General features: G+C 34.1%; 1 protein-coding gene across 4 annotated transcripts in view; it reads right to left on the bottom strand.

Moving 5' to 3' along the window:
- Window positions 1-13,163, bottom strand: part of KLHL32 (kelch like family member 32) — a 119,639-nt gene that overhangs the window by 78,644 nt on the left and 27,832 nt on the right. For 3 of the 4 annotated variants that reach the window (XM_052687295.1, XM_052687059.1, XM_052687125.1), the window contains exons 2-3: window positions 12,605-12,693; window positions 10,027-10,207 (exon numbers count right to left, since the gene is read on the bottom strand). In XM_052687295.1, coding sequence (XP_052543255.1) covers window positions 10,027-10,207; window positions 12,605-12,627 — 204 coding nt within the window. In that variant the 5' untranslated portion in view covers window positions 12,628-12,693. Of the gene's footprint in view, window positions 1-1,199; window positions 1,266-10,026; window positions 10,208-12,604; window positions 12,694-13,163 lie in introns of those variants that run through there. The other variant, XM_052687209.1, reaches the window with a different exon arrangement.

The following is a 13,163-nucleotide window of genomic DNA, read 5'->3' as shown; positions in this document are numbered from 1 at the left end:
CAAACCATAACAGTGACAATTCATTGAAAGATATTTGCACTTAGTTTGTTTTATGTGACGAATTAATATTTTTAAGAACCAGAGACTTCTTTCAATTATTTGAATTCACATAAAGTCATTTCAAGTTCAAAAGCCTTAGGGGTATGTGGGTCTTTAAAATAGTTGCAGATCACCAGTTATGAAAAGCTGAATACATCCTTCCATTTGCCTACCTTGATTTTCTTACGCTCATCACTTATTTCAGCTACATCATTCCCAACCAACTTTTGTAAATCTTCCAAATGGAAGATGAGCAATTGAACATTTTAAGTTTTGCCTTCAAGAAATACTTTGAGTCCTCTAGGAATAAAGCACACTCAAAGATACTTCAAACTCCTTCAGCAAAAATACAAAGTGACAGTCATCTTTATCTATTTTTTCTTTATTTCTAAAAGCAACTTTCCACATAAACCTAAGTTTTCAAAAACCAGAAAGTAAAATGAATCAGTCCACAGTCACCCCAAAAAAACATTTCCAAATTTTCTGTGTTGGTGCTCTCAAACATCGTTTTGCTATCAGCAGCACTATTTCCACATCTATTTCATCAAAAAAATCACATAAATTTCCCCCTCCATTAACACATAATTCTGAACTACACAACTCCTGCTTAACCATGGTTTCAGTCAAGAAACACCATTATTAAGTCTTGGAATACATCAGAATCATCTGAATTAAAAGCTGCATCCCCATGATGTTCATAGGGTTTCAGCAAAGGCAGGCTTGCTTTGCACAACACAGTGCAAGTATCTCCTATTCAGCTTACTTTGTCACTTTTCATCCTTCACTCTAACATTGCAACTCATGTACCAGAGCATGTCTTTACTTTCAGCTGTTTTTCTCATGTGGTTGTCCAGAAATCTGACACATTCTTGATAGTAAGAGTCATAAGCATTTCCTGCACTTCCTTGTAATCACAACCAAATAGAGAGAATGGAAAGTTGGCACAGAGCAAACTGGTGTTCATGTAGTTCCTTTCATTGCAACACACTCAAAAAGATGAACACTCAGGATGTCAAGGTGAACTAACAGAGAGCAAGCCTCAGTGCACATGAGCTTACTCTACTTTACCCTGCTACTTTTCCTGAAAAATTATCAGGTATATTATAAGCACCATGGTCAAAGGTCAAAAGTTATAGCAGAAAAAACCTTATCAGTCTTACCTTAAAGTAAAACTTAAATACGCCATCCTACCCAGACTCTTTCATCACTGAGGCTAAACTCTCCAGCTAAAAAGCAAAGTGCAACAAGCAACTTGTTTAGTAGTCATATTATCTAGCTTAACTAACTCTTACCACCCAATTCAGAAACAAGTCTGAACAAAACAAAACAAAACAAAACAAAACAAAACAACCCCCTCCCCCCACACACACAAAAAAAACACCAGCATGCTAGTGCTGAAAAAAAAAACAATTTTGAAAATGAGTGAACATCTATTCAATCTTTCAAGTAAATTAACTGGTGAAGAACAATGATAGCATTATTGCCAAATTTTCCTCAGCTTTTTGCACTGAATTTTTAAGGTAAACAACACTACTGAGTATTATTTTAGTGTTTCAGAAGAGAAGAACTACCATCTCAAATTACCGTCTCCACAATTCTACAGTGATATTGCTTGAGCTCTTCTCAAAATTATCTTAAAATAGACAGGCATCTTCATTAAGTGCAGTGTTTTATTCAGATTCATTTCCCATAGCATATTCATTTACTTTTATGTTCATCTGTTGCACATCTTTTTCTTTTCAGAAAATTTATTATCCTTCTCTAATGCATCATAAGAGCTATTAGAAAAGTAAACAAACACTTAAGAAATCTTGGATCGGTTTCTTACACTGCTTAGGGAGCTCACTTATGATTTGAATTCTCAATTTTTTTTTTATTGCATGTGTAATTTTCAGCCTGTGAAATCTTAACTAGCATCAGTGGAACAGCTCAGTCTTCAGTTCTTCCTTATTTAGTACCCAGGCCTATCTGTGTACAGGTTGCTCAAAACTACAAATATCCAGTCTCAAGACTGTCTGGACTACAAACTCTTTCACACCAAAACTCTCCTTTGCAGACTGTACAAAAAAATAGCATCTCACTGTTCTTGTAACAGTAAATAAAATAAATAGATCATAATCTATTTAATCCCCTTTGTGGTATCTACTCCTTTATTAAGCTTTATTTTTTCTTAATTTCCAAGTACTAATCCTTCATTATGTAAGCAATGTTGTTTCTTCTTTGCTGCTTTTACCTTTCACAATAAAAAAGCACGATTAACAAGAACTGTGATACTACTTTCACAGATGACAATGTATATCAAATATTAACAATGTTGTATGTATGTAACATATACTTATTCAAATAATCAATTTAATAGGTGAACATTTCCTTACTGAATGTAAAAACACAGCTTGTTCTTCTCATAACTTGAATCTCTTGCTTCATATTCATCTAATTTTAAGCTTGTCTGTCCTAAATCAATCATAAGCCATGGCCTCTGGAGTCTCCTGTGCACTGAAAAACAGATCCATCAACACCAACTGCATAAAATATGATTAAAAGCCTCATTACATGATTCTTCTGAGCAAGTTCTATACAAATTCTCAGAGAAAATGTCACATAATGTCAATCATTGAAAACTGAGCCTGCGCTAATACATCTGCTCAATGAAATCTATCTAAATATTTTTTTAAAAGCATTTGCCACACAACTAAAATGAATTCTGTAAAATGAAAATGTCAGCAATAAATCCCAATTTATGGGAATATACAGTTAAAGAATTTAAAAGAAGTACAAAAAAAATAATAATAAAAATAGCCACAACGCACAACAATACAAAAACAACTAAGCAGGAAAAGTACAATTTCTATGCAATACTGAAGGCTCACATGTTACTGTTGGCAAAATAAGTACATTGAGCCTCTGGTGTTTCTTTCAGTATATCAGTCAAAGAGTAATGCACTGCACCTAAAAGCTTACCAAATCAACCATTTATGTAACACACTTTTTGGGATTTCTCTGTTAATACACAGATATTAATTTCCTAGAGACTATAGAAGCAAGTAATGAAAATGGAAGTAGAGAGCTGCCCTACGTTACCATTGATAGGAACTAAGGGTGTGATTTGTGCACATTTGTTGGGCACTGCTCAGCAAGAACAAAGCAAGTTTCTGGGTCGTAACAAGATACAGTCTTTACTCCCAGTCAAAATAACCAAAACAGAAGTATTCTGTTGTTAACAAGTTACATATTATATTTTTGGCTGAATCTGTATCGAATAGAATATATATTGTGATGGTTCTACTTTTAATAGTCAATGTACTGTTTTTTTCCCTAACCTTTGTTTAGATGCACAAACAAGATTTGATATATAATGAGAAGGGTAGACAGTAGCATACTATTCCTAGTGAATTGTTGTATCACTAATAAGACTTATACTGAAAAGTGGCTAAAGTTATGCTGTAGAAACAAAATAATTCTTCAGTTTTCATGTGTAATCTCACATCATAAACAAAAAAAAATTAAGTAAACTACCACAGCTACAGAAACCTTAACAGTTCCAGCGCTTCATAAGTCACTATAGTTGATCCTGAATGCCAAAATTATTTTCATTGTGGTAGAAGAAAGAAAACTGAATTGTAAGGAGGACCACGCCGTGCAATGCACCGCTGAAATCTGCAGTAATGCACAGCCTGTCCTAACATTAGTTGTTCTTAAACAGGCCTGCTGTTTGGAATACAAAAGGAGCAGCATAACTGAAAACAGATTTTATCCAGCATCTCCAGTTAAGCACAGGAAAGTATGAGTCATATTTGCAAATTTTGGTTTAAATTGGTTTAATGCTTCCCAGCAAATGCATAAGCCTATTGTTCTTTTGATGATTTTAGCAAGCGATATCAAAATCAAGCCCAAAATAAAACTGAAATAAAAGCCAGCTCTTGAGCTAGCATTAACTGCCACAATGTGCTTCATGTAGGACACCTTGAAGGGGGGCTAAAATTAAATGTGTACTTCATACATCAAGACGTTTCCCACCTCAACATATGTCAGCCATAAGTTAAGAACCGTATAGGAAAATTTCATGTAAAAGAACTGGAGTAACATAACATTAGTTATTACAATTAGCTTTTTAAGAAGGTAGTCATTATATGATGTGTCATTAGACACTGAAATCCAAGTGTGCCAAGCAATAGTAAACTGCAACAATTATCTTCTACCTTCTAGTTGAAGACTAACTGCAAAAGTATATTCGTTATATAAGAAGCCTAATGTCGTAATCTAAGGTAGTTCATTTTATTAATATTTGTACTTACATACTTCCGTATCTGGCCCATTTTATAAAGGGTTGAACTAGATATTGTTCACATCTTGTCAAAAAGAAACTTGTTTTTCCACTATGACTATAAACCTATTATAGCTAGAGCATGAATTTGCTAAAGAAGGTCCCATAGCTCCCACTGACTATTTGATACAAAGTCTGAAAAATAAAACCAGCTCATTGAAGATTTTTTCTTTGACTTTCCACACCAGTTAATGAGAAAACCTACAACAGTTTTTAAGCATTAATTATTTGCTAAATAAAAGAAGAATGTCTTGACTAATCATGCTTCTGTTAACAGTACAGTTATTTGTGACAGCAGCTTTCATCCTCAGCTGAGCTTTGTCCTCCATCAGCTACCTCCTCTGAAACAAATACCTCCATAAAAATCATCTTTTCATTTTATTTTTAGAAGTCTACATTTGTCTGTTCTCATTTACCTTGGGTTTTTCTTTAATTTCTGACAAAAAAAATCCCACACCAAAAATAACAGACAACAGTTATGTCAATTTAATTATCCCCATTAATTTTATAGGCTTGATAACTACCTTTTTTGAATAGAAATCAAAATCTGGAAAGGTAGATACTTAAAGACCATGTTTGAGAGATTCTAAAAACATAGATGTGTCCTAATATCAAGCAACACTGACTTCAAGTGATTATTACATACATTTGTAACCTGCTTTCACAGGTAATACACTATTAACCTTGGAAGACCAGGTTTTTATTTCAACCATAGCTGAAAATGTCCCAGACATCTGGGATTGTAAATAGTTTATTAGGTTGAGATCACAAACCAACTTAGAAAAGAGACTACTTAGTGCGGTGAAAAGAACACCTAGGAAGTGATGGTTTGTTATCTTAGCCAAAAGAAGAAAAATACAATAAAACTTATAGAAGTCTGATTCAAAACAAACCAAAAGTATTTCTTCACACTAATGCCATGGATCACCTGTCAGAACATGCAGTGGATGATTATCTTACATAGAATCAATGGGAAACAGCATAAAATCCTAGATGAGACCAGTATTCAGGGTTGCTGAATAGCCAGAAATCACACTCTCGATTAGAAATGCCTTAGTTATACACAACTGAAGAGTTCTCAGGGATGCATTAAGTTCAGCCTGCTTTTGCTCTTTTTCTATAAGTATCACGATAGCTACTACTAAAATAGCCAACAGTCTGACACAGCAGGGCCATTTTTATGTTCTCATCCATTGCTATTCATGGTATCTCCTTCTTTCAAGCTATTAGCTACAAAAAAAGACCACTGAATTCAATGGTCACTTGTACATTAGGTCATCCAGTAAGAGTATGTTGAGACTGAGTGAGGTTTCAGAGGTCTAAGTTTGAATATGGGTTGTCTAGGCAGATTAACTCCTGACACAGATAAACAACCAGCAGCATTTTTGTTCAGGACAGTCAAACATAGAGGTTCCACTGCTTAAATCCGGACTTTTATTAAATGAAGGCCTACAGTGACATGAATTCAACTAGCTGACACTGTATTTCAGGCTACTAAAATGAAGCTAACGTGGTGCAAAAAAAAGTACTAATAACAATGAAGCAATCAATTTTTATTATTTTTATTTTTTAAAGAAAGATAATTTCCTCTAAAACTTCTAACAAGAATAATGTGCAACACAGAAGGCAAAATCATGTCAGCAGTGTGATGGACTTCTAGTACAAATGAAGATGAATGCAAGAAATTTCCATCCCATGGGCACTTTATAAGATGTAGATCATGTTTTTAGCTCTTCAGCAGTCTTGTCTCTTTCTTTGGATATTTCTCATGGTATGTCAATCTTATTCACTGAAGCTAAGAGTGATACACTGCCCAAATAATTCTCTCAGGTGGTTTGAACACAAGGTGTTTTCAGCTTTGCTACACCCACAGAATAATAGCTTTAATTTCTCCTGAGGTTGTGTAGGAAGATACTAATGGAGATTGAAAAAAAATAGGAACTGTCTATTGCATCCAACAACACTCTAAGATAGAAGATTTCTTCACCAGAATATAGGGATTCAGAATAAAATAGGTATGAAACACTTCCATACCACAGCCCTGCTCCAATAATTTGGCTTTCCATTGTCAGACATTTACAGCAACACACAAGAGGCAGTGGGGCCGAGCTTCAGGATGTTTGCCATAGAAGCACTGTAAAATTGAACAGAGAGCACAGGGAAGCAAAGGAGAAGACTTCTGTCCTTCTTTTAAATAGAGGAAGCTCATCAACTGCACTGTTACCAATCACCAGATGCTGTTATAATATTAATTTAATGAGAGACAGTGAGTTACAGTCTCTTATGGCCTATCTCACTAACTGTGAGGTTAATTCTGCCACACTTATTGTATAGGGAATTAAAAAAAAATAAATAAAAAATCAGGAAGATGACTCAGAGAACAAGACACCGTGTTGCCTTCCATCCATCGGTAGCAGAATTGCAATTAATTCATTTTTGTACTATAAGAATTACAACAGAAACATACTTACTCTGACAACAATAATAACTGTAGGGAATTTGAAAACAGAATTCACAAAAGACTATTGTAAATGCTTGTGATAGTACCCACAGTGCTGTGCTGTGGGAATTCTGTCTGCATTAATGGAAAACCACTTCAGAGCCCCACAGAACAAAGAAGCACTAACTGCAAAGATAAGGATGAATAAGGGTGTTCTAGAATTGCATTTCCTTCCCTATTCAATTTTTTTAATATAGAATTAGGCTAACTTAGAATATTGCATTTCATTAAGATGCTTGGGTTCAGGTTATAGGTAAACAATAGGCATATTGGAACTCTAACTCCTTGTAAATAGCAGCAATATAAGGGCTTAGTTTTATTATTTGATTGAAGAACCAACAATAATTAAAAGCAAGATGGTGAATTTAACAAAAAAAGTTTATATGTTTGGGGGAAAAAGAATTAAGAGTAGTTTAGAAAAAATCAGATGCCACAATGAATCCATGTGACTGAGATCTAACAAAGCTAGATTCAGTAATTAAAAAAGATGAAATACTTCAATTTCTCAACTGTGCCATAATTTCCAACTGAGAAAACAAAAGGAAACTGATCTTAGGAAGTTTTAATATATAAGATATACTTCTCAACTTACTCAGAAAGCTAATAGTGAGGGGAACGCCCTCTTTTTGAACAAAAGTCTCAAGTACTCAGTACTGAACAGATGCTTCCTGAACCAAACAATTTATTTGATCCAATGAGAAGAGCTAACATTTTTAAAGATTACCTGGAAAAAGGATTTCTATATCAGCATCACTTCCAGGTTACAATAGCATGTCGTCAGTACTACAGGTCCTTAAATCTATTCATAAGCGAGGGAGAGCCTTTTCCTCTTCCTGACTCATATAACAAGACCTCAGAAACAATTTTCTCCATTCAATCAGAATTTGTTTATAAAAATAAGAGCAATCAACTCTGATACGTACACAGGAATATATATTCTGTTTAGAGAGATGAAAGACAGCACAGAAAAAACAAACTGTTTAACAATCAACTGTGACAGCTATAAATACAATAAAGACAGTAAACAAAATTAGTATCCATTTGGTTAACTTCAAAGGATTCTCTTAAGAATTGAAAAGCTTACTGTGGAAAAAGAAATAGCACAGGATACTACTGACATTTTATAATAGTTTAGAAATATTAATAGAATTATTAGATTTCTGAGTCTATTCTAGTTAATTGATATAATTGTTCATTCGACAACATAAAAAAGTACATTTTTCTGAGACAAAAAAAAAGCAAGTCCTATAACTATAAACATCCCCAAGTGAAAAATAAGGAAGGAGAAAAGAGTTATTTTGACCTAAAAAACCAATGTATTTTCTACGAGAAAAGCTTGCGCTTACATAATCACCTGCCAGCACTGAAAATGCCTACAAATGAAGTCAGGCAGCAACATTTCATTTTGCTCCCAGAGGGGAAAAAAGGGAAAAAAAAAAGAAAAAAATTATTTGGAAATTACTTATCCTTCTAGAGCTATCAAAATGCACATATACTCACTAACTCACTAACTCAAACTTCTTGTCTCACTTCAGTGTTTAGGATAGCCTGTTGGACTCAGACATTGCAAGTCCTTTCCGACTGAACTATTCTATTTTCAATTCTGATATTTCAGCACAACCAAAACTACAAGATCAATTATACCAACTAGAAGACAGGATGGCAGGCTACTATCCAAAAGATATCATGGTCAAATCCACTGTTTGTTGAAGGTCAGGTCCCTGTTTTGTCTTAAAAAAACAAATGAAGAATTTATCTGTGCCAAAGAAAAAAATAATAGTAAGACAATCTCTGACATTCACCACTCTTCTACATACAGTAGTTCTTACTCCCTCATCAGTTTCTAACAGGACATACAGTCATCCTTCAAGTGTTAACAAATTTTCATTGTACTAAAACAAGTGAATAAGTCACAATTTGGGGAAAAAAAATACTGCTTATCTGACTTCTTATTCTCAGAATAAGAAAGGACAATCTCAACAGTAGTTTAATTTAAATCAAAATAGATGCAGAATGGGTAGAAAACCATAACCAGGATCTCTATGAAGCTAATATTCAGCCACTTGTACAGATTACTTTATGAAAGTGGTGAAAAAGAAAAATAAAAACTAATATTTGTGTTGATAGAGCCTTTTGAAGACCTGAGCACACACCTGGGGTAATCTATATAAAAATAAGAACTGGATAACAACCCCTCCAGATAGAGCTGAAGGTAGGTTAGTATATTCATCAAAAGTATGAATTCTGAAGCTACAGAAGGCAGGCTTGTTGTGTCACACTGATGTATAATGTTGTCTTCTAAATTTTATTCAAGGCAACTCCAACATCTAATGTTCTCAGAATCCTATCCCCTACGGTCCTGTGCTTACATGAAAAAAATCTCACAAAAATTAGTGAAATGTCAGTTCCTCACAGAAATGACTTCAGCATGGTTAGAAAATCTGCAAGGTTCTTCCAACATTCCTCCAAGAAAATCCAGGAAACACCAAAGGTAGAACTCCTCTTTATGTAATTTTAACAGCTAAAATTGAAGCAGTTAAATCTATTCTTTATGACCAGTGGATATAAATCTGGCACTTCCAAATGGTGACTCAACTAATTCTATATAAATCTTTTATCCTCCTTCACCAACCTCTGGAGATGACATTCTCTCTTCACTGATTTTGAATAAAAATTGGCATAATTCTCCTGATTCTTAGAAAATCAAAACCTGAATAGTACAAGTTAAGCAACATCTCCCCAGCTACAAAAACATTTACAATTCCAGTTTAAATTCACAACACTTAATCAACCCTTGCTCTTTTCTAAATGATTAGAATCAGGAATATAGTATGTTGCTACTTTTTGCCATATTCTTACAAAGCATAAATCTAATTGCTTACTTTTTAACAAAGCTTTTTGTCCATTAATAACCAAAATTATTTGGCTGAGTTCCATATTTATAGCTGATTCTGAAAGTTTGAAAGTTTCTATTTGTTTTTCTTTCCTACCACGTGTATGTCTGTATGTAATGAAGTTGTAATACTTGATGAAATTATCATGAATTTTATAAAGATTCGATTTTATTTTTTTCAGCATGATACAGATAACCATTCTCCCTCCAACATTCAGGGTAATTTTTAATATTACTATAAGAAATAAAAATAATAATCTTTAGACTTACTCGAAAGTAGTCACTACAGGCTGCCAAGACTGCCTTATGTGCGTGGAATTTCTGCTCTTCAGCAATAAGGGTGATATCACAAAGTATGCCATCGCTTCTTTGTTGATTCAGTGCTGCCAGAACAGCATCATTATGGGAGCTCGACTGACAAAGCCTCTGACCTGTCAACATTTCTTGAACACTGAGAGGGAAAGGAGGAAATATTTTGTAAATAAATGCAGGAAAGCAATATGTAACAATTCTATAAGCAATATATAACAATGTTTTCTAAGAATGTTTGATATTTTTTGAAATAAAATTATCAAATCTAAATCTAGGTAAAATCTTTACATGGCATATCCATTTCAAGAAAATCACAGCTTAGCAGTATTATAAAACCATATTACATACTCAAATAAAAATCTCAGCCATTCTGATTTGCTGCGCTTGATGTCAACTGCGCTCAGAATTAACTCAAAACCATTTAAGAATTATATGAGAGGAATAAAGCCCTATGTGAATGAAATGACAGAAAATCCAAATTGACAATTTGTGGAGTGTGCCTGAATTAACCAGCCCTACTCAAAAGAATGAAGAGTCTTGATCTCAAGTGGCCTGTTTAAGTCTGATATTAGATTACTCAAAGCTTTCAGATTATTTTGGGTCATTTACACTTTTAAAGCAGCATTTTTGCTGTTGTTGTTCTTTTATTTGTTTTAATAATGAAGCCTTCCACCACCTTTGAATATCAGATTGTACAAATGCAAGATTTCTGTGTCATCCAACCTAGGACTATCTGGTTTCAGCTTCCTTTTCTAGCACAAAAGGAAGAGATGGTATAACTGCAAATGTATTTTTATATGCAAATACAGTCCTAAACAAAGACAGAAACAAACAAACAAACAAACAAATCTGCAGAGCTTCTTTGGGACAAAACAATGCAGTTCATCTGAAATCTGAGAGACTATACAAATTTATATTGCCTGAGAAGTTAGTACCTTAGAGGAAATGATCTTACAGAGAGCCAATCCTGAATAACTCAATATTTAATGACAGGATAAATAAACTAGCATCTTTCCACTAAAATCATGCAGTTCACTACATGCACAAGCTATGTCAGCAGCTGCATGGCTGCTAAATTCTTTCCCATCAACACTTGCTTACTATACTATCATACATCCAACTCCTGCACCTTTAGCTTTTACAAACTAATGCAGACCTGCCTTGTACACTGTTTGCTCTAATCTAATCTTAAAAAAAAACCACAAAAAACTAAGGTATTAGAAAGGATAGCTGAAATGGAGTTACGCAGTATACACACAGCACAGCAGAACAACCTGTATATGAATATTGTACACAGATATTTTAGGTTTCACACATGGAACTCTACATTTCAGAACAATTCATTCAAATGAAACTTTGTCCTTAATTATTTTGTTTCAGGAATATCACTGAAATACTAATGGATAATTAGCAAGAAACGTAACTTGTTAAAAAAAGGAAATTACTTCTAACCATTATTTCTCTTCTGTTATTTCTACAGTAAAATAACTGCATCAAACTACTGTTTTATGGAGGTAATGCTACCAGCTCAACTTCTGAATTGAAAAAATGAAGAATAAATGAATAAAACTATATTCTTTCTGCAGTCTTCAACAACAATAAAGAATCTGTAATGAAAGATTAACTGTTAGTTTTGCTACTGAGTTCTGAAGAACTGCAGAATATGGTCTTCTCAACCTGGTTTCCCTCTTCTGTATTAACTGCAAAAACCTTTTTTTCTTCCTAGGAGAACAGAGAATATAATAACATTGGAAGATTAACTGTGCAAGCATTATAACCTTATTATACCTAGAGATGGTTTCTCTCTATTTTTGTTCAGAAGAGGAATGATACAATACCCTAGTAATATCAGACCACTGAGATCCCAGATCAGCCTGTGAGCATTAACTACTCTCTGAAATAGAACAGTAGTGAAACTACCAGCATATTAGAATAGAGCAAAGTTCCAAAGAAAAAGCAACTGGATAAATAAATTCTGATGAAATGTTGTTTTTGGTTTTTTTTTCCTGACAGTGCTCTCAGAAACTAATTAAATCATAAATATCAAAGTCTGTGATGAGACAATGGACAATACAAATAAATGAGAAAGTCTGGACTAGCAAGCAAATATGGATGACTAAGACTCTGGAAGAAGGAGAAAGGCAAAATGAGAAATTCTGGAAGGCTGAAAGAATTTGAAACAACTGGAAGATCAACATATGTCCTGAATACTGGAACACGACAAACATCAAAAATGATCACCGGGTACCATTTCATGTACATCCATGTAAAACAGTAGTTGCTTTCACAATCAAAAATTTCAAGTATAAACAGGACCATAAACAAGATAATAGATGAAGAGAACTGTGAGACCCAATCAAACTCTAGCATGTTTCCCTTTGCTAGATATAAGTAGCAGCAAGAAAGCAATCTCTTGCAGATCATAATGTGAATAATGAGCAAAAAAATATTAATTTCATATTTCACTGCTAATTTATGCTTTAGTAAACATCACACTAAATGGGAATGACTTACTATGTGCTATCAAGTACTATACCTCAGGCACCTCTCAGATGGCATCTTTTAGTTTTGCTCTTCTGAACATCAAAGCTTATAATCCTGTAGAGAAAGCTGCAAGCATTCCAGCTAGAAAGAGAGAAAGGAGAGACACATCAAAATTCAAAGCATACACAGCCTCATTCTTAAAGATTAATACTTTTAGGAGAAGCAATTCAAAACTGACTTTTTTTCAATTCTTCTTCTGCAGAAAGTTATATATCACACAGATTAGGTGCCTTGAAATTGTATTGGCAAGATGGATTGTAGTCTGCAGTGGCCTTTCTTCTAGTCTTCTCTACGAACACACCTCAAGGGCAGCACTTGAGTCCTTTCTGCAAACTCAGAAAGGACGATTACCATAACAGGGTAGAAGAGGGGTGAGGAAAGTAAAATTCTAATAACAAAAACAAAAAAACCCCACAGTTTCTAGAGTAGGCCAGAAGTATCTACTACCACTTGCTTATTTATTTGAATAATATGCAGCTAAAAAATCTTACACCTATCACAGTACAATCTCACACTCCTTTGTAGGGTCTGAGAGGTTTGCCATACACCAG

Source organism: Tympanuchus pallidicinctus, unplaced genomic scaffold, assembly GCF_026119805.1.
Source record: "Tympanuchus pallidicinctus isolate F22 unplaced genomic scaffold, pur_lepc_1.0 scaffold1, whole genome shotgun sequence".
NCBI lineage: Eukaryota > Metazoa > Chordata > Aves > Galliformes > Phasianidae > Tympanuchus > Tympanuchus pallidicinctus.
This window is presented reverse-complemented; position numbering and strand designations above follow the sequence as displayed.